The sequence below is a fragment of the Larus michahellis genome, chromosome 14, assembly GCF_964199755.1.
Source record: "Larus michahellis chromosome 14, bLarMic1.1, whole genome shotgun sequence".
Taxonomy (NCBI): domain Eukaryota; kingdom Metazoa; phylum Chordata; class Aves; order Charadriiformes; family Laridae; genus Larus; species Larus michahellis.
This window is the reverse complement of record NC_133909.1, coordinates 11,246,596-11,268,024: the sequence shown is the minus strand read 5'-3', so window position 1 is coordinate 11,268,024 and position 21,429 is coordinate 11,246,596. Positions and strand designations below refer to the sequence as shown.

Below are 21,429 nucleotides of genomic sequence, written 5' to 3'. Positions count from 1 at the left end.
CAAAAGCCTTTCTCCATCTAGTTATGAATTTTGGTGATTTCTGCCAAGCCCGGATACCAGCAGCTCTGCCCGTATTTCCTGGCGCCAGGCAGGCGGTGGATTTTAGAAGGCAATATTGTCTCTTGATGGAAATCCAACTGCAGTTCAGCGTCTGGCCTCCTTTGCTACCCCAGCAACAACAATTCTGTTTATTTAGACACGAGCGCAGTCAGTAAGATTGTGAGCATCCTCTGACAGGTTTTGTTCTTCCGCCTTTCTCAAATAAACCGTCATTAGCATCCTGTGCCCCCAGCCCAGCGGAGGAAAAGGCACTACAAGGGACCGGAGTTGCTGGTTATTTGCTACTGGGACCACTGGGGAAAAAAAAAAAAGATGATACCACCCAGCTGCTCTCCTTCGCCTGCCCTCCCACTTGCCACCCTGAAGGCAACTGATTAGCCGAGTTCCGAGGGTACGCACCACAGGCATTTCTTATATCACGGCATAATTTCTACGTTTTCTCCAATTACGTTACTTTTGCCAGGTGATATCTTGGGATTTCATTTTTCCTGCTTCGTCTTTAAATTGGCTCCTACTGAACCGTTACTCATCAATGATCGACAGACATGAAAACATTAATAATTTCCAGTCCGTGACATTCGACAATACTTAAAGTGGAAACAAAATTAATTTTAGTCCCAAATTTGTTATTTCTAGCGATTTTTATAAATGGATTTTGTGCTGGTGAGCAACAGCCCAGAGACGGGCTCTCGGAAAGCAGCAGCACACGCTGCAGCGAGACGAGTTTCTCCCACACTGCTCCTGCCTACGTGACTCAGAGGTGACATTCAGAAAAGGTCCTTTGTCACAAAACCCTGACAGCCAGGGGCCCGGCTCCTCTGGTTGTGAAAGGGAATTGTGCCACCGTATTCGGCCGGGCAGTTGAAAAGACCGTCTTTAAGCGGCCCCACCAGAAGCACGAGCAGCTCCCAGATCACCCGGATTTTTGTTCCGAGAATTCAGAGAATTCCCTCCCTCTGCAAAATGGACCCAGGGAAAAAAATCCCAGGAAAGCAATATACTGGTCTTGCTCTCCCAAGAACGTGGTTTCGGGAGAGGGAGCCTGCTGCAGCACTGTAGGCTACAGCACTGCGGTACCTCCCTGATTCCTGGCACCCAGCTTTGCATTCCCACCCTACACCAAGTTAAACCATTCCTTAGGATTTTTTCCAAATTTTTTTAAAAGCAGAACAAAGTCCCAGTCCACCTTACCCAGCAGCCAGACAACACGCTGTGCCAGCCCAGAGGACAGGGTGGCTTGTGATCAAGCAGAAGAGACTGATCAAGGAATGCCCGACTCTGATGCTGCCACTGAAGAGTCTTAAGAAGCGGCAGCCAGAGGTTCCTAAATTCCTCGTACTCCATCAACACCATTTTCCTTCCTTTTTTAATTTACATTTTACTGTCTGTTTCCAGCAAAGATCTTTACTTCTAAACTAGGGATTATTTTGGCTTCATCTCAGAAGACCTGTAATATAAATGCACGTTAGGATACACCCCACGTTTATTCATCAGAGTGCTGGTGTAGCCTAGACAATTAGAAATCTGAGCCCTTCAAAGAAGCTGCAGCCTAATTCCATCTCTAAATCTGCAGCTTAATTGCAATATAAACTCTTTCCCCAGTTTTAAAGACAACTAAATTATAAATTACAATATACACATAGGCAATCCATGAAGTATTCTAGGCCTATCTTGAGACTGTAATAAAAACCACGTGTTTTCTATAATTGATATATGTAGCAGATTATGATGATGAGGTTTAAATATTTGATATCTACAGGAACCTTCTTCTGGCACGCTTTCTGTGAAGACAGCCTTTAAAGAATGCATGTGTGCTGTGGTATTACCAATAAGAATACTGAATAAAACATTTTTTCTTTTTGCCACTAAACCATTATTTAAAGAGTATTTAACCCTCGCAGCACATGCGGGTGCTCGGTGAAGCCGACTCGTGAGCGACCTGGCTCAGACCCTCGCCACATGTTCTTTGATTAGACACACTCTTGTAGCAATATGTTCATTGCAATTAACATAATATAATCATTGTTCTGGAACACATTTATCCCGTGACCTGAGGCGATCTCAGCCTGTGCCGATGACGAGCCCATGGGTTCAGGAAGAATTTCAGCTTACCTTTGCTGTGCAGCAGCCGGAGACGGCGGAACAACACCCCTTCCCTTCACTCTGCCCGTTTAGACAACAGGCAGGGAAATACCCCCCTCTCCACCACCAAACAGCTGTTAACTTCAGGACCAATAACGCCGTCAGCACGGCTGTGAGTACGCAGGCACGGCCAGGTCAACCCGGGCAGGTTTCCTTCTGCTCCTCATCTCCTTCAAACCAAACCCCACCGCATTTTCACAAGGGCTTTCAGAGAAAACAACATCCAGCGGTGGACCTTCTCCTAGACCGACGCATCTCTGAAAACCGCTCTAACACGTAGCTGGGGTCCTGGCTCTACTACTTTAGTTGTAAACTGAAAAATTACTTCTGTTTTGGTAAGATCAGTGCCTCTGAAATACGGCTTTACAAGAATCATTGCTTAGCGTCCCCAACTGAGATGAGATAGGATAATCACATTCTCACGTCCACAATTAGCATGATTAAATACCTACATGCTACTGATGAGCCTGACTCTTCTAAAGTACATATTGTGGAAGAGCTGGTAGCACTGAGAAGCATTTTTAACCTCATCGGAATGTAAAACATGCAAGTTAACATGGAATGATTTACTAAAGCAAAAACTGAACACGAAATTTCAGCGGATGCAATCTCGCCCTCGTTGCTTCTGCTGTAGCAGATCATTTGCTATTGGCAACACGAGCGATGAATGATTGCTGCCCTTCGCTACACCATGCAGCAGCTTATTAAAAAACAAGAAAGTACGATAATATATTTCTATAAAGAATTCACGCTTATTATCCAGATTCCTGCTCTCCAAACCCCTATTCAGGATGCCCTGCAATACTGGAGTCTTCACCTGGGACAAAAGATGGTAACTGGACTCTGGACATCCATGTGCGAGTTCTAACTAATCTCAACAACAGGATTTCTAGAGGCAAAATTTCTCAGAAATTGAACAATCTTTGATTAATCACTCCCACACAGTTTGTGTGTGTGTGTATCAATGTTCCAAGAACCGGGCATTCAAAAACAACCCGCAGGGAGCGCAGAGCTCCTGCTTCTGCTGGCTGCGAGCAGCTACCGCCCTGGCTTAAAGAATATGCTTCCCTTAAAAAAAAAAAATAAATAAAATCTTACAAACCAGCAAAGACTACAGCTGACAATTATTATTATTATTTCAAAGTCTACCTTGCTTGTATAAATTGAAGTAGAATTTGAAGAACGGTTGTCGCGGTTAATCCGTCTGCCTCAGCTGCCTGACAACCAGTAATTATGCTCAAATACTGCCTGGCTAAAAGGTTTGTAACATGTTTAAACGGTGTTAAGTCTGAAACATAACCGCCAGCAGACAAAGAGCAGCAGGACAGCATATTTTTGGTGACGTGTTTTTCTGTTCATCAGTTGGGTTTGGTGATGTGGGGTGTACGAGCACGTCCCCTCTGTCACCGTCCCCCACGCGCGTGGGTTTCAGTGCTGGACTCCCGGGGCTGTGGCCGCCATCTGGGGCTGCGTTGCCATTTCTCGAGCTGGTCCAGGACGACAGCATGAGCGGCCAGAGCTCCGGGACTGGGAACGCACGGGGCCGAGCCCCAGCGCAGCCCCAGCTCCCGGCCCCGCTCACTCGGACGGGCGCTGCTCAGCCCAGCAGCACACAGCCAGGCAAGACGTGACAAATACCGTGGGTACGGACTCTGCGAAAAGCTCTCCAAAGAAACTTCCTCGCAGACAAATAAGAGAAATGCTAGAAATAATGAGGAAATTAAGAGCAACAGGGGAAAAAAAAAAAAAAAAAAAAATTTGGCTTACTTCTCTATTAAATCCAGTGTAACTCCTGGCACCAGTCTGACACTCTTCTGCATACAGAACCTGTGGAGAAGAGAATAAAAATAAAACATACTAATTGAATATTTAATGACAAGGTTCTGCAGAAAGAATATGGAAGAAGGTTTCTTTATTACAGTGCTTCTGCTTTTAAAATGGTGTTTGGGTAAAAAACTTTGCCACAGCATAATAAGAATCAAACAAGGCCCTCAATATTTGTCACACTCATGATTATGCGGCGATTTCCATCGTCAGGTGTCAAAACTGGGGTATTGTAACTGTCACGGTGACAAGTTTTCCAACAGGCAGCGGGGGGGAAAGGGCTCACAGTCACCCAGCGCGGTCTCTCGGGAGCAGCCGGCGACACCGGAGCCGAGCAGATTTATGCTGCTGGAATAATGATTAGCGTTGGCTGCGCGTCCCTGACGAGATCTGGCGCCGCAGGCAGGAAAGCGAGAGCAGGAGGGGAGGAGAGGGAGGCGTCAAGTTCAAACACCTCAGTTATTTAATTAAAAAAAATGCTGACTCCGTTTCCTCAGCATCACAAATCCCCCTCCTTCAGGAGGGCTGGCCCCGGGGGCCGCAGCGCCTGCCCGGCACTGCCCCTCGCTGTCCCTGGGGACCCCCGTGGGGCCGGGGGGCACCACCATCGCCCGCCCACCCTCCCAGGCCTCCTCTCCCTCCTCCGAAACTCTCGGTGACCCGCTCTGTGGCCCAGAGGGCAGAAGTGGGAAACAATAGACCTGGGAAGAAAAAATAGCAAGTTCAACATGAGGAATGACTTCCTCAGCGGTATCACTACGTTCCCAACCCATTTTCCCAGACTTTCAGAAATCCACTCTCTGTTTAATGAAGAAATTATCCATCGGCGTAACACAAGTTGGATATTTAACCTCCGCACGTCACTCTGTGCCAGAACAGAGAGCTCCGCGGGCACCGTGGCACCGGGAGCACCCGCCTGGCCCAGTCCCACCTCCTGCCCTCAGCCCCAGCCCTCCTGCCACCACAGCCGTGGTACCCGCACCCAGAGGGCCCTGCCCCAGGGAAAGGAGAGAACAACTACTTCTTTAAAGACAAGATGTGCAGAGCCCATTTTTGAAATCTTGAGGACCCTCCAGTTCTCCTGTGGCGTCCCCCGCCTGCAGGACATCCATCCCTGCCAAGAACGGGGACGGGCTCTGAAACGCTAAGTGGTCTCCAGGCTGCGTTCCTGCTGCGCGCGCATCCATCATTAGGAAAGAAAGTCGTAAAGCTATCTGTGAAAATACAGTGGGATCCCTATACAACCCGCTAAAACATAAAAATCTTACAGCAGTGCTTTGGAGAACCACGCAGGGAAATACCCCGCTCAAACGACACCCGCAGGCAGGATTCAGCACGGCCGAATTGGGTCGCTGGAATTGGGCTGGAGCCTCCCCACAGACTAAGGAAGCCAAAAGACTTTCCAGCTCCTCTGCACTACGACATACCTGCAAAAGGGCCACAACGGAGCCAGCACAACTTCGTACCCTTACACATTTGCTTTCTATAAGGAAAGGAGAGTTCTGCCTATTGCCATGCCACGCAGGATTCTGTATTTACTTCGGAAGCCTCTCACCTGAGCCACAATTTGACCTCACCTCACTCACTCGGCAATATTTTACAGGCCTACAGATTAAGAGAGTGGCGTTGCACGCTGCCGCAATGCCATCGCGACAAAAAACCCGATGGGGATCCTCCCCATGCCCAGCAGAGCCGGGCTGCTCGGGGCGAGAGCCCACGCGCAGGAGCAGAGCGCGTCCGCCACGGGGCAGACAGACACATCGGCCTCCTTTTTGCCAGGATTTCTCCTGAGCACGAGGCTTTTGATTGCAGCCTGTTGGATTAGAAGCGGAAAGCTTGCCCCACGCATGCAGAAATTCATGACACAGGCAGGAGAGATGCCAGCGTGCCAAGCGTTTCCTACCACTCCTGCCGCAGCAGGATGCTCTGAGGGGCAGCTGTAAACAGCGATTTTCACATCCAAGCGCCTTCTGCGGCTGCCGTTTAGCACTTCCCTGGGGGAGCTGCGGGTACGGCACTGTGGGCAACATGGAAATAAGCTTAGATTTCAGTTATTTCATTTGAGCTCACGGCTCCTGAAGGAGAACAACATAAAACCAGGTTGTGTTTGACCAGTGAAACCCCCCCGTCCTGCCCTGACCGTGGGTGTGTGCGATATTCCCCGGGGCGGGAGCAAAGCAGCCAGCGCTCGCTGCGTCTCTGTACGCCCGGCCTGCTACAGCATTTCGGTTGTAAAGCACCCACCATGGCCCTGAACGCTTTGAAAGAGAGTAGTTCATTAAACCCCCATTTAACCAGTAGCAGACTATCTGCATTTCCTCTCTGACAACCACCGATTGCCAAGAAAATGTACTCGTAAACAAAATGTTCCTCTCACCCTGTATCTGCAACCCCCTTCCATCGCTCCCCGGCTCTAAATGCGATGCCTCAAGTGGTGGCTGGTGTCATCATCACAAACATCAGGCAAATGTTAGAGCCGCGTGTAAACACACCGATAAATGCCAGGCAATAAAGAAGAAAACCAGAAACACGCATAACAATGCTCAACTGGGCCCTGCTCAGATAGCCCAGGAATATTTTGAAACTCCACTTAATTTCTCTAAATCAACGGGGGACGGAGGATTGGCTCGGTTAACCCCCCAAAATTTCAAGCAGAAATGCAAAATAAACATGTTAGAATAAAGAAACACTTTTTTGTCGTAACGTTTAAGACATGTTTGTCTGAATTGACCCAACGTAAAACCAGGTGTCACAGGTCAAGCTCTTTCTTCCATGCACTTACAACCTTGCTCTATTTGGGTTCTGATGTACAAACTGCATCTCTGAAACTCCCGAATCTGAGCAGTACCCCAATTTTTTGTTTCTTTTTGGTTTTAAGGGTTTTCCAGCACTTCTCCGGAGCCCTATCACTCTTTTATGAGTGGGAGTTCATGGTGCAAAGCCATAGGGTCCTTCGGAGAATTCAGACGAGCACAGCCTTCTCCCTGATGTGCAAAATGGTGAAAATATCACTGCAGCTTGTTTATGTCTTAAGGGCCTGATGATAATATAAGCATACGAGGCACTACCGATCACAGCTTCCAATATAGCTGCTTTTTGGTTTAGACAGCGTGAGAGACACAGATCTGCGTAAAGCACCGCACCAAACATATACTAACGTCTGCCTGTTTCTGCAATAGCTGCGTCTACCTCCTCGTTAACGCGTATCACTCAAGATTAACAACCCACACGGCTTATCTTTAAGCTTGCCTCATATACAGCTATATATAGTTACAACATATATTTGGAATAGGCAGCTCACAACGGTCACTGCGCACCAGGATAATCGGTATTGAGCCAGAACTCACACCCTGGATTCCCGGAGCCGGCAGACCGTCACTAGGAGTTTCACCACCGCAGCCAAAAGGGCGCGACTGACCCGGGCTTCTCTTACCAGCATCAATTTTTCTCTCCCTGAAATTAGTCTGAAGTGGATGCAGCTACAATGCCATTTGAGAAGTGATTCTGTCCATCAGTTGTTTACTTAAAATACAGAGTATAAAATAGGATGTACAGAAATTTATTCATCAAAATTTTATTTCCCCATAAATTCAGTATATGAAACCTCATTAGCCTGTCAGTCCAGAATTGCAAAAATGTTATATTCCAAAGGCAATTCTGCAGGGTTCCGGACCAGCTTTAGTAAAAGGGCTAAAGTGAAGTAAAAGAGAAGTTTTAATGACAAAGGTTTACATCTTCATTTTCGGTTAACTGCCTGCTTTAGGACACCAACATACGGTTTGCATCAAACAGCTGGAACGCGGGAGGAGGGTCTGGCTTTGCACCTAGCGTGTTCGGCAGCAGTGAATAACAACGCTCTGCAAACGAGCGCTTATTATTTACAGGACTGGCACGGATAAAAACCCAGCCGCAATAACGCCAATCGATAGGGAATATAAAGGGAGCATAATCGCCATCAGAGAACAGAGCGGAATTTTTTTGCGTGCAGTGAGCAACCCACACCACCGTTGGGTGAGCTGTAGTAGGAAACACTTTACTATGCAGGAGTTCGCATGGCATCTACCAGCATCAGCCCCGAGAACAGCTGAGGTTAATAGTTTTAAATCCTTCCCCTGAGCTGCATTTTTACAAACGCGTTTCCTGTCAAAGACAAACGAGAGACAGCCTGAGAATAGCTGGTGCTCACGCCAGGTGTAGCTCTGCTTGAGAACCTGCCCCCATCGCCCCCCTCCCGCGTTCCCATGGAGATGAAATAACAGAAAATTCCTGAACTGCTCATAATATCCCAAAAACCTTTCTCGGTGCATATAAACCGGGCATTAAACACTCTTGTGTAAGCAGTTTATATGTTTGGAGGGGACTTCCTCCCAAAATAAACCAAAAAACCACAACCCTCTTACACAGCTTCAGCATCTTAACGTTAATTATGGCACAAACTGTGAAGGGAAGGATAATTGCAAGGGAAGGAGAATCCCGAGTCTCAGTGCCAATAGCTTTCCCTTCAATCACGAAACTTCAGTTTTCTATAAACCAGATAATCTTCACTAGGCATCAAAGCCCACGTAGGAATTCCCATAAAGATTTTTATGAATTAGTGAAAACAACAAAAATTCAGTGGTGTCACTGCATCCTGACGGAACTGATTTAACACCCGTGCAAACAATGAGTTATTCAGAATAACTGCAAGCCTCGGTGCAGCCACTCTGAAAAACAACTGTTTGACCCCACAATAACACGGTGTTTTGGTGAAAACATTCTCCCTACGAACTCAACCCCCCATTTGCTGAATCCTGTGTCGCTTTTTGTTTTATTTATTGGGTTTGGACTCCATTCAGCAACTCATTTTTTAAAAAGCGTCATTTGTATTTACTGAGTTGCATTCATCGCTGCTAGCCTTGAGCTAATCTGGTGGAACGTTCAGCTAAATTTCAAGGTCCTTCTCCATAGATAAAACCAGCAGAAACCTGAACTCCTCCACGTTTGGACAGCCGCGATCCAACAGCAGCCACACCATAGAAGTAGCTCCCTGCAACTGTTATTTTCCTGATTATAAAACACTATCTCTCGAAGTTCCCCTAAAGGAATTTTGCCGCAAAGTAACTTTCTTTAGCTTTTCAAAGAGAAGGATTTGTGCGGGCAGATTCAGAATCTTCAGGCAGCAGGCAGTTCCCAGCCAGCCCACCCGCACCACGCCAGCGTCGGGAGGGGAAAGCTCGTGAAGCTCCATATCACGACAGCGGCTGCAGCAGAGAAGGGCTGGCCCAGTATGGGCTATATGGAAGCCAACCTCCCCTCACCTGTCCCAGAAGGGGAAGCACCTCGTTCTCTGGGGATTAGATGAGATTAAGCGTCTCTGGCTAATCAGCAGGCTCAGTCCTGTTGCATACCTGCTCACTTGTGAGTTCTGGTGAGCGGTTAGCATAGCAACCAGAGCGGTATCTTAGAACAACAACATAATGTTTCATTTTTCCAACAGAAGAAGGAAAAAGTAAGATGAAAAGGATTTTAAAGCTCTGAGAGGAGCACACCTCTGCCTAACCCGTTTAGAGGTTTGCCGTTCCTTGGCTAGTCTCACGTTACTTCAGACTCCTGATCCCCGATGCCTGGCTTAGGAAAATCATTTTCTCCTTATCTCTCTCCAAATCTTCCCTTGAAAATATTGCTAAGGTCACTGAAGCGCTTTGCCCTGCTTCTCAAAATTATCCAAGACTTCTGCCAGCGTTTACGGGCTGCGACTCTCTTCTGTGAGACAATACCCTGTGAGCTCAGGAAATCAAAAACGGGACAAAAAGCTGAACAGGTCTCGTGCTGTCCCTCCCGTGAGCAGAAGGTACCTGTGGGAGGCACCCCGTGCCTAAGCCAGAGCCTGGGCAGGGTAACTCACCTGGTTTGTTGCTTATGTAAGTCAGAAAGAGTGCAAGAATTGTAAATTATTACGAGTATCTCCAAAAGACAGCTAATGACTCTCGAAGCTGTGGTGACTCAATCGCTCACCTTCGTCTGCAATGTCTACAGGCTCCCGCCTGCTTCAACCCAGCCTAGGAAACGGCCTGAAGCTTTGCGTTCTGGCCCACGCGTAACCTTGGGAGGACCAAGAGAAACGTGCCGAGAGCAGGAATGGGCAGAGCCGTGTAGCGGGACGCACACGCCTGTTCCTCGCACCACAACGGTTCGTCATCCTCTGCTGCTGGGTAAAACACGGCTCTTCCAAAGCTCTGCTATCTGTAGCGGCCTTTTATAACTTTCTGCCTAATTAGCTTGGTATGTCATTCCATAACATCTTTCTTTGGTTTATCGCTCAATTTCTTCCACTACAGCATTATTTAATGCTACTGTATTATTTACAGCGACTGCAATATTTGGAGGATGATTTGTACAAAGGACAATTTACACAAAGTTGTATTGCACTATGTCCTATTTCTGCTCTCTGAAGAAGCAGATATTTAATTCCCAGAACAGTAAATCCCTTAATCTGAGCAAACCTAGATATTGAGCTGGAATCTAAAATGTAATAAGTAGAAGATAACGATATTTTCACCTTTCTAGTTCTGATTAATAAAACGCCATCCCAAACGCATAGTTCAAATCCTGTAATTCAATATTGCAGAGAAATTTTAGGTTAGATGAAACATTCGGATTAGCAAATCTATCATTTCAACAGACAAGCTACACAAATTATGTGCTTGCCTTCAATAACAGGGAAGACACTCACCATCTCAGAGCAATTTTGATGGGCGTAGTAAGGCAGGAGGTGAAGAGGTCAGCCGGCAGATCCGGGATCATGGGCAGCAGCTCGTTGGCTTCACACGCCGCCAGCTGAATGCAGTTCTTCATCGAGGGCGGCAAAGGCATCTGAGCAAGTGGATGGTTTGGGTTAATCGCCGCCACCTGGAGAGATCAAGGAGATTACTCAGTTTATGAATTCAGTAAAGTTAATTTCGACACCGTTTTGAAAATATCTAATGAAGAACTTCAAAGTTTGACGGATTGCTGGATTCGGAGAAATTTAAAACTATGGTGGCACCAGTCATAGTTTTAACTCACGTATAACTAAGAGTATTTAAGTGTATTCACCATGACAATACCACACCAGCAACCTGCAACAGACTGAACTGCGATCACCACTTCGGAGTCCTCAGTTCACATTTGCCAGCCTGGACTCAAGCGCTGTAGAAGCAAGTTGGGCTACGTATTCTTTCTTTTACATTTAAGCAAAACCCATCCTTCCTGTGGCACATAACGATTCGCCGCAGATGGCAGAAGAGCTTCAAATGGAAAACTGGAATTCGTTCGGCTGTGCGAGGCAGCATTCCCTGCCACGGAGCAGAGAATGATCTTGTTGGTAAGCCAGGAGGACACTGACCCCCCTGTGTTTCTCCCCATACATCTTTCTACTTCACTAGAGCAAAAAGGTCAAGCTGGGAAAAGGAGGAGAGAAAATGACAGTATGCAATCAGAGAGGCTATCTTCCAATAAAAACAGAAAAAGAAATGTGCACTGCCTTCCGCAATGCAAATAGTAACCTATCAGCAGATAGTTTTATGACAGTTTTAATCAATCCTTTGGTAAAAGGGTTCCAGGTCCTTACACATAATTCCTCTGGACGGAAAAAACATGGTAATTTCTGCTCTAAGCAGCGAGTGTTACACTGAAAAATAACTCTAAAGTAAGGTCTTTGCATCTCAAGATCTAGGACTGTTCTAACAAGACAGCATTTTCCAAGAGTCAATTAGTTTATATTTAATTGGGCACTATCGCCTGTTTAAAATACTCAGAACTGAGACATGTTAGCGCAGATCTCGCGCCAGCCACGGACGGATGGAGTGGGTTGGTCCGATGGCCTTTGTTCGTCTGCAGACAAGAACCAGCTTTGCAGAAATGTTATTCAACTGTTTCGCTCCACATGCTGTAGATCAATTTTCAAAAGGCAAGAAAGAACAGGAAACGAGCAGACACTTACATGGGCTTAGTCACTGGTGTTTTAAAACCAAGGTCAAGTCTGCTGCGAGCGAGTTGAGTTTCTAAAATTCTGACCTGCACTATGGCAAGCAATTAATCTGTCCAAACGTCAGTCTCTAAAGCAGAAATACCATATATACCGATACTCCCGTTGTTCAAAACCACAGCGATTCTCTTAATTAAAATTACTAAGAGTATGATTGTTGAGACTAATAATTCACACAATGAAAAATGCAGATAATCTTTCCAGGCCCTTTCTGAAACAAGCAAACAAAACTAAATGCTTCAGCCACGCAAAATTTTGATCTACGGTACTCAAAGGTTCTTAAAGGAAAAGGGCAAAGAACCGTAACCTGTGCGGTGTCTTCAGTGCCCTTCCACGTACAAGTCAGAAAGGGAAGACCCATCGAAGTCACCTACGTGCTGCGTTAGCAAAAATAACAGAAGTACGTTCTTTCAAAGACCAACGCTTCAGCCAGTTTCTTTTTTCTTTTTTGCCAACTGAGCGAGGTGATACAGTTGACTAAGAAATTCATTCTTTACCATCTTCATACCTGAAAAATTCTGCCCGTCTGAAGAGGAAATCTATTTGGTGTCTCTGACAGGGAACAGAATCACACGTCTCTTGTCTAGCAAAGGAACCTGATAAGCTATGGAGAAGTTTCAGATGCTTTTTCACAAATTCTGCAACCTATTAAGTTTTTTGATTCTTTAAATACTTTTTTTTTTCTCCATTCCATTCCCAGAGGCAGCAGTGACACACTTCGGCTTTCTCAAATTGGCCAAATTAGCCAAGACTTGTCCTTGCTCTCAGTTGAGCCGCTTTCAGCAAAGATTCCCACTGTCCCCGGGGTGGAAGTGAAGCCACGCTCAAGTCCGCGCTTGTCCTCTACTGACATTTACTGCACTTCTCAATAAAACTTAAGCTGTACACCAGTAACAAAAAAAGGGTAATTAAAATACTGAAAAGATCTTTTATTTGAGGAGAAAAGCATGAGAGACAGTGGAAAAGCTCAGCTCGCCACAGATTTATAAATATAAAGCAGCCAAACTGCTTAGCTATGGCTGCTCCTTCCCTAAAGACAGACTTGCCCTCTGGGCATCCTCATAAATGGGATCCGTAAGCAGGAAGTACATTTAGATGGATTTTCTGCCTCCTGAGCAGCGTGGAACACTGAAGACTTGACGTTTGTCACGCTCTGGTAGAGCCCTCGGTGCCGTCGGGGAGGGAGCTCACTCTGCAAGACCCGCTCAGCTCCTGGCTCCGGCGCAGCAGCAGGAACTACAGCAGCGGTGACACATCCAGTGCCAATATTTGCCCATTAGGGGATGAACTGTTAACAACCATAAAGGGAACATACAATACCAGGTAGTAATTACAGATGCCGTCAGGCATGCAGGGATAATGATGTAGCAAAAAGATTATTTTACAAAGTAAGTGCGAAAGGAGAAAAAAAGAAAAGGGGAAAAAAGAGGGACGAGTAAAACCCACTATGAACATTAATTTTTGCGTCTTTAGAACATCCACTGAAGTCAGACTTTCTAGACTGCTTGGTTCCCTCACAAATGTACCTTTTTATTAGGGCAAGATATGGAATAAGTCGGAACCTAAAGAAAGATTAAAAATATCAACTGGCAAAGAAATACTCATTCACGACTGTAAAAACAGTAAATAGACTGTGTAAAGGTACCATATTTGAAAGGTCCTCAAAATTATTAATTATTTCTATTACCTGCAATCTGTAATTGTGTTTTTCATATATCGACAGTTCCTGTAAGCGGTCGGTTAGAGGCAGCCCTTGCAGCAGCCCGTAACTAACTCCCAGCTTCCCGCAGCAGGAACAATCCCGGTATCCTCCCGTGTGAGCTCGGGAAGTACAAACTCCTCGCCCTCAACCGAGCACTTACTGCGTTACTTACTGTTATTTCAGGGCAACTGACAATCCACAGCCTTTCAGACAAAATAATAGTGGTAATATTAAATTCATCAATTATACTCAAATATGCTATCGTAAGATGGTGGTAATTAATTTGTCCTGAAAACAAATTACAGCTGCCCAAGCTAAGGAGCATCACGTTTGCTACTTGCAAGAGCTGTGTCTATCCGGGGGAAGAGCTAACGGATTTGCAACTATTACTGCTTGTAATTAACACAGAGGGAAATAATACACAGATTTTAAGCCACTGTTACTGAAAACATTTATGTACCTACACAATTAGACTGAGAAACAAGCGCTTGAGAGAAAACCAAGCTTTTTTGAATTAACTGATGTGTTCAAGGTAAACCTGGGAGCAACTCTGCCCCAAGATGGAAAGGAGGGGTTGTTGGTATTTGAAGCGTCGGCCGGACCTGCCAGCTTCACCCAGTTCCTGCCGGGAGCACCCTCCTCCCCTCGGGCAGGCATTAATGCAGCTACAGAAAAGGGGATGTTCCTCCCTCCCAGCAGATGGTGGATTAGAAAAATTTCTCCCCCCAGACGTGATGCTAATGACAGATAACGTTCTGCTCTGCTGTCATTAAGCTAATTTTTGGAGAATTACTGTTGGAGATGGAAAAATAAAAGCTGTGAGTTCCTCAGCTCCAATTAGGACTCGTTAGTCACGTACCCTGCTGACGGGGAAAACCAAGCGGCACCCCCAGCGCAGCGCCCAGCTCCCGCACAGCCGAAGAACACAGCGAGGCGGCCCACAACTGCAAGGTACGCTGCTGGAAAATTCTAACAATGAAGTTGAAAAATCAAAAAGTGAGCCGCGTGCTCTGCTGCACGGGATACAGCAGACAGATTTCAGCCTTCACCGCGGCACGTCTCAACTGGGACCTTAGGATGGCAGAGCTTTGCTGTATGAAACCAGCGTGAGTCAGAGGCAACACAATGTCACAATTACACCGAAAATTAATCAGAAATAACCAGCCTACCGTTTTATCATTGTTAGCACAGCACACTTGAAGTGCCTGTTAAGTTCTCCAGAATTACGGTCATTTGTATCCGCTCACAGGATCACCAGGGTGAGCTGATGAGACGGTTCAGAGCTCCCAGAGCCACCCCTTCCACCCCAGGCAGCGTGCGGAGCCCGGAGCCCCACGGTGGGTGCCCAGGGTGGGCTCTGGGGTTGCTGCCGGCTCTGCAGCGCGGGCTCATCCCCACCTTCCCATGGTGCCCGCGGCCGTCCGCGCACTCTGCCCACCCAGCACCCACCCGGGCCTTACCCCTGTCCTGCCCGACCCCGCATCAGTTGGGAAAGCAGGAGCAGGAACTCCTGTTTCTATAACCCGGGGTCAGTTTCCAGGTCTGAAAAGTGTCTTTTGGGGCAGGAAAACACTTGCTTTCTGATACAAATAGCAGGACAAAACCAAAACAAATAAAGGCAGGATCAACTGGAAAATATACATTTTGAATCTTAAACTAATTTATCACACATCATAACCACGTTGTGCTGCTAAATGGATATTTCTTATCTGCAAAATACGTACTTTTGTTTACCCACATATTAAACCAAACCCTTAGCTTAACTGCCCATCCAGTTGGAAATTAAACCAATTCACAGATATTTCTCTGAGACAGTCCACGTCTCCCAGAGCGCAGGGAACGCGCCAGTCCCTGCATCAGTAGCACCAAACTTACAGTTCGCAACACCGTGACATATTAGGAATGATGGGGATTGGCAGACTTTATTAGCTTAATCACTGCCCTGTAAATACACAATACAGAGCTACAATCAAATGACACAGTTATCTCCACATCTGCCCATTCCCCATCCCACCAAAAGCCAGTCACAGCTGAGCTGGCTCTGGTGCCTTCAGAGCTGCATCTGCCTCCAGCCTCGGCCCCCGCCGCCATCTCCTGCAGATAGAAGCTGGTGTCAATGGGAGTCTGTCCGCCAGGGGATGGCAGGACGGGTCCTGCCTCTGGAATACAAATTCCTCTTCTTACTGGAACCCATAGGCTTCTTCCTATCTGCCCACCTGGAGTACTGCGTCCAGTTCTGGAGCCCCTGCTACAAGAAAGATATGGACGTGCTGGAACGTGTCCAGAGAAGGGCCCCGAGGATGATCAGAGGGCTGGAGCACCTCTCCTGTGAGGACAGACTGAGAGAGTTGGGGTTGTTCAGTTTGGAGAAAAGGCGGCTCCAAGGAGACCTTATCGTGGCCTACCAGTATCTTAACGGGGCCTCCAAGAAAGCTGGGGAGGGACTTTTTAGGATGTCGGGTAATGGTAGGACTAGAGGGAATGGATTAAAACTAGAGATGGGTCGATTCAGACTGGACGTTGGGAAGAAGTTCTTCACCATGAGGGTGGTGAGACACTGGAACAGGTTGCCCAGAGAGGTGGTGGAAGCCCCATCCCTGGAGGGGTTCAAGGCCAGGCTGGACGGGGCTCTGAGCAACCTGATCTAGTGGGAGGTGTCCCTGCCCAGGGCAGGGGGGGTTGGAGCTAGATGATCTTTAAGGTCCCTTCCAACCCTGACAATTCTATGATTCACTCACGCACACCGGCCATACTTTATTTACTAACAAAAGGGAAAAAATGTATTTACTCTCCAAGTGCTACTTCGGAGCAGCTCTATAAAGAAGACAATGCACCACACAGCGCTACAACATGAGCTTTTCTCAGGTATCTCAGAGAAGCGTTAACTGTTTTTCTAGCACTCCCGAGTTCTCATTTCTTTTTGTGCTTTCTCTCTTTGGAGACGGAAGAGGATTTAGATTTTACATTAAGAAAGAGTACCAGCCTTTATATTCCATGAACAATGAAAGCCAAATGTAATGGGGTTGCAAGCATACCTATAAGCGTGTTGTAATTAATTTTTACAGTTCTGGTGGAACCGTAAAATCTGATGGCGCCTGGCAAGCGCTCTCTGCTATCCAAAAACAAGGGATCCTGAAAAAATGTAAACTAAATAGCCCTGCCTTCCCTCGGCCTTCCCTGTGCGACTACAGAGAAAGGCAAACTCCTCTAATCTCCCTTCGGTGAGATGGGCTGACAATTATCTTGATCGCTCTCAGCAGCCCCTCCCAGTACCAGCTCCAGCTCTACTTCACTTTTCATGAATTTGAACAATTCAATAGTTTATAGTTTCCCAAATGAATTCTCAACCATGCTTTGTATGACCCTGTAGGCACTTCGCTATCTGTGACCAAATCTTCTGCTTTCTATTATAATAAGCCGTTATCTCAGCAAGACTTTAGCGAGGAAATCTAAAGATAGAGAATGGAAAGCTGACGTACGACCCTGAAAGTGTTTTCATAATGGAAGTAACTGGTAGTTTTAACCTGTGTTGCAAAGAGAAGAAATACCAAAGCAGGTTTCCTCTGTAACCCCACATGTTTTGCAAATGAAAAAAACCCCAGAATTTAGGATTCGAATGGAATTTAGTATTCTTCTTGTAATAAAGGCTGGCATCGTTACTTGTGCCCGTCTCTCTCACGGTACCCAAGCGCCTCACTGCAGCCAGCGCCGTCCGTCCGCCCTTCCCTGCACAGGCTTCGCCCCAGCCACGTACCTGTCACCCAGCAGAACCCAACGGGGACACCCGCGGCCACCTCCCTTCCCACACAGCTCCAGAGTCAGTCCAGAGCTCAGCAAGAGCCAAGGAAAAAGGAAATTCATGAACAAAGCAGGGAAAGAAAGGGTAAAGTTAGGCTCATTTTTAACCTGCTTAGGAACAGAATGAGAAAACAAAACAAAAATCCAGACGGGTGCGTTGTACAAGCAAAAGAGAAAGGCTCCGAAAAATATCACAAAGAAAGTCTCAAGCTGATAGGAAATCCTGAAAAAGGAGAGCAGAGTACGACCACCAGACACTTCCCTTGACTTAAAAAGATGGCAACCTTCAAAAGGCATCTGTTACCCGTACTATTGATCTGTGTCTCGCAGTTTCATGTTCTTCCCAAGCCAGAGGCTTTGGGAAGTTTCTTGTCTTTACAAAGTATGGCATCATCCCCGGCTGAGGAGAAGGAACAATGAAACAATCTGCACATCTCAAGCTATTGGGCTGCTTTCTGTCAGCAGAATGGAATTTCCACCTGCCAAAAGAGTCACCACAAAAGCACCTCCAAAAGCGGAATTTAGAATTAAAAGAATTAGAGCCAGGGATACTGTCAGTATCTGCTTGAAGGTTGTATTTATGACAGTCAGTTGCCTGATTAATTAATATTCCTTCCTTGAAGTTGTGGTTTGTTTTTTTAAAAAAAAAAAAAACAACAAACAAAACAATGTCTTAGAACTGTGAGAGTGTAAGAAGTTTACCTTTTAAAAATGTGCTTTCCCTGCAAGCTAGAGCTAGCAGGAATTGCTGGCAATGGGCAGTCGAACCATCCAAGCTGCTCTACAACGAATCCTGACCTCTTACCTTCCACTTCGCATTTCAGATTCACTTCACTAAATTTATTAGTAACTACATTTGCAACGAAAGACAGCTTTTCATTAGAAACACATTAAACTCAAGCAGTCTGTGAAACTGAAACCACCAGTGACACCCCCGCCGTGTATCGGGTTCGTTTTATTTCGGTTTGCATTTTTACGTTCAGTTCAACAGCGCAAAACTTTAACTACATCCAAATACATACCCAGATACTAGACTTTTGCAACTAAAATAAATATGTCTAGTTCACCTCAGCATCTATCTCGTCAGAAAAGACCATTAGGGCACAAATTGATTCTATTAACGTTACCATTTAATTAGCGCTTGTATTAAAAATTGTTCCTAGTTTAATAGGATAGGAAACTGAACCAGAAAGACTGGAGCGGCAAAATTATTTGCAAATTAATTTGCCTTCCAACATAGCTTTAAACACATTTTTCAGCTGTACGGAGCAAAGCAAGCTTAAACTTAACCCTGCGGCCCAAACCCCAGCGAAAGCTTTGCGACAGCCTGAGATCTCACCTCCAGCTCCTGCTCCCTCTGTAGTGCAAACTGTTTGAAGGACTTGACGATAAGGCCAGCGTTAGAGCAATCGTAGACAAAAATGGAAGGACTCCCCATCCAAGTCTGCAGGTCGTATATGGAGAGAGGAATATACTGAGTATAGTTCTGGAAGAAGAAAAGAGACACTCGAGTTACCAAGAGGCAGAGAAGCAGCAGAACTTTCACTAGTGAGACAATAAATGACACACAAAAAAATTCCAGTTCTAAAATCACAAAATAAAACCTAGACTGAACATTGAGCATATTAATCAACACAAATACCAATCAACATCTGCTACTAATGAGGACTACCGGCACAACACCAACACAAGCGGCAAGTAGATTTTGCGGTGGTATTGTCTGAAATGCTAATCCCTAAACTAAAATTCTGAAACTCAGAGTGCTGTGATATGCGCTAACAGCCCAATCAGCATTTAACTGTCCAATTTTATCTCACATTGCTGCAACACTGATGAAGGATGTAAACCAGCTGTCTTTAATTTAACATCAAACGTCTCAAACTGAAGACTCCATCAATAAATCAAGATTGATAATTAAGGCTCTATAGCCCATCAGCAGCCACCCCATCCTAGTTTAATGAGATGCTTCATAATTTTATTACAGCCTTTAACTTCTGTGCTTCAGAATTATCCAATAAAATTAAAACCAACAAAGCCTGCCTTCAGCAAAGGGAAGTACCGACAATTTAGTTCCTGTAAATATGAAGTATTTTGTTCCTTCTCTTCCACCTTAACCCCCAAATAATTGGAGGCAAGAGCTTCTTAAAATACAAGGAGGATCAAAAATCAGACCTTTAAAATTAGCTATGGAGGGCCACACGCTAAGCCAAGTGGCAGAACTGAATATAAACCCGAGCAGATTTCTGTCGGTTGGGCCTGCGGGTCCCTCCAAACCGCCAGCGGCCAAAGACCCGTCCCATCCGCAGCCAGAGGGAACCTGGCCATGGGCCGTCAGCGCCGAACTCTGCCCAAAATCTCCATGAACGCCGCGACGTTCCTATTAACGTCAGCAGCGTGATGGATGGGATCATAACTCCCATTTAAAGTCAAGAGACTTAGAATAGCTGTAATAAAACCAGTAAACTTTCACAAGAATCAAATTTTCAAGGACACATATCAGCGGATATAAAGACAGAAGTGATCATAAACCGTATGTTAGATAAGGTAGGAAATAGGAAGTCATTTCAAAATCCAGTTTTGCCCATATATAACAGTTTCGGCTGTTTCATTAAAATTAATAGGAAAAATTGTTTATAAAAGCCAAAGTTTTAGGGAGCTGGGAACTTTGCAGATTCTTGCAGGGTAGAATGAGAGATGAACAACTCGCCCTCGGCCCAGACCTTTTCGAAGGACACCACTCCGTTTAAGCACATTCCAATCAGAGTAAGTTATATATTAAAAAGTCTGCCCTGACACGTGTAACGGGTGAGATTTTATGGGCATGCATTGTTTTAACTTTGTATTTATAATGCATATCGCCACAGTTAAGATCGGATTATAGCTCTGATTAATACTGTGGTATTTCAAAACAGAAGAACTTTATGTTCCGACTTTACCGCGGGGGTCACACATAACTTATCAAATTTGCTAATGATATGTAAATGAGGTAGTTTGAAGAAAAAAGGAGTGTTAACGAATAGTTTTCTAGCGTGCTCGCTCAGGGTGCTCTTTTGATGCTTGCTCACCCTGCCCCTGCCACGCTGGGAGCCACGCTGTGTGTCCCTGCGGTTTGTCCTCAGAATGGGCTGGGGTTTTTAGCGGGGAAGTTTCTGCTCTATTAACGCAAGTCCCAGCGTCCCTCTGTGACCGCTTACAGGAACGACGTAACCAACAACCAAACGAGAAACTGATTTTGAACAGATTTCATAACCGATCGATTAATGAGCAACTCAAAAATATTAAAAAAACCCAACCACATTCTTCATATTTTGCAGAGACGTTCCCCAGAACTTCAGAATTAAACACGTTTGAAGCCGGGGTGGGTGTGTGGGTGGGTTCATTTTTACCTTTCTGATACCATGTTGGGATTTTCTCAGAAAATAGCAGCAAGCCAAACTAGAAAGAGGACACTGCTCCTTATAAATACAGCAGCACTCACAATAAATATATGAAAAGTGTGTTATTGCGTCTTCAAACTCTGGTAAAACCCCAGGTAATGCCAAATGAACGGGTGTACAAGGACTGTCTCGACCCCTCCTTTGTAAGCTGATACTGAGCAGCAAGCGGGAGCAGGAACCCTGCAGCAAACTCACGTACAATTCCGTAATTAAGCACTGGCTTGTAACGCCTGTCCCCAGAGCACCGAGCCCTGGCGACCTGCTCCGGCCGGGAGCAGGCTGCGGCTTGGTGCCCTTCTGGCCAAACGGAGGGTGTCTGAGCAGAGCTGGGGAGAGGGTGAGCGATGTGGAAATAGGTTCCAAAGGACTTAACAGGAACACAATGATGAGGCACATTTTCTGTTTCGTATTCTCACATCAGCAGCAGAACTTGCTTCTGACTGCGCACACATTTCACGTCT

General features: G+C 45.9%; 1 protein-coding gene across 4 annotated transcripts in view; it reads right to left on the bottom strand.

Moving 5' to 3' along the window:
- RPTOR (regulatory associated protein of MTOR complex 1) overlaps positions 1–21,429 on the bottom strand; it is a 155,904-nt gene that overhangs the window by 86,295 nt on the left and 48,180 nt on the right. For all 4 annotated transcript variants that reach the window (XM_074607399.1, XM_074607396.1, XM_074607397.1 and 1 more), the window contains exons 5-7: positions 18,871–19,017; positions 10,739–10,914; positions 3,970–4,029 (exon numbers count right to left, since the gene is read on the bottom strand). In XM_074607399.1, the coding sequence (XP_074463500.1) occupies positions 3,970–4,029; positions 10,739–10,914; positions 18,871–19,017 (383 nt within the window). The remainder of the gene's footprint in view (positions 1–3,969; positions 4,030–10,738; positions 10,915–18,870; positions 19,018–21,429) is intronic.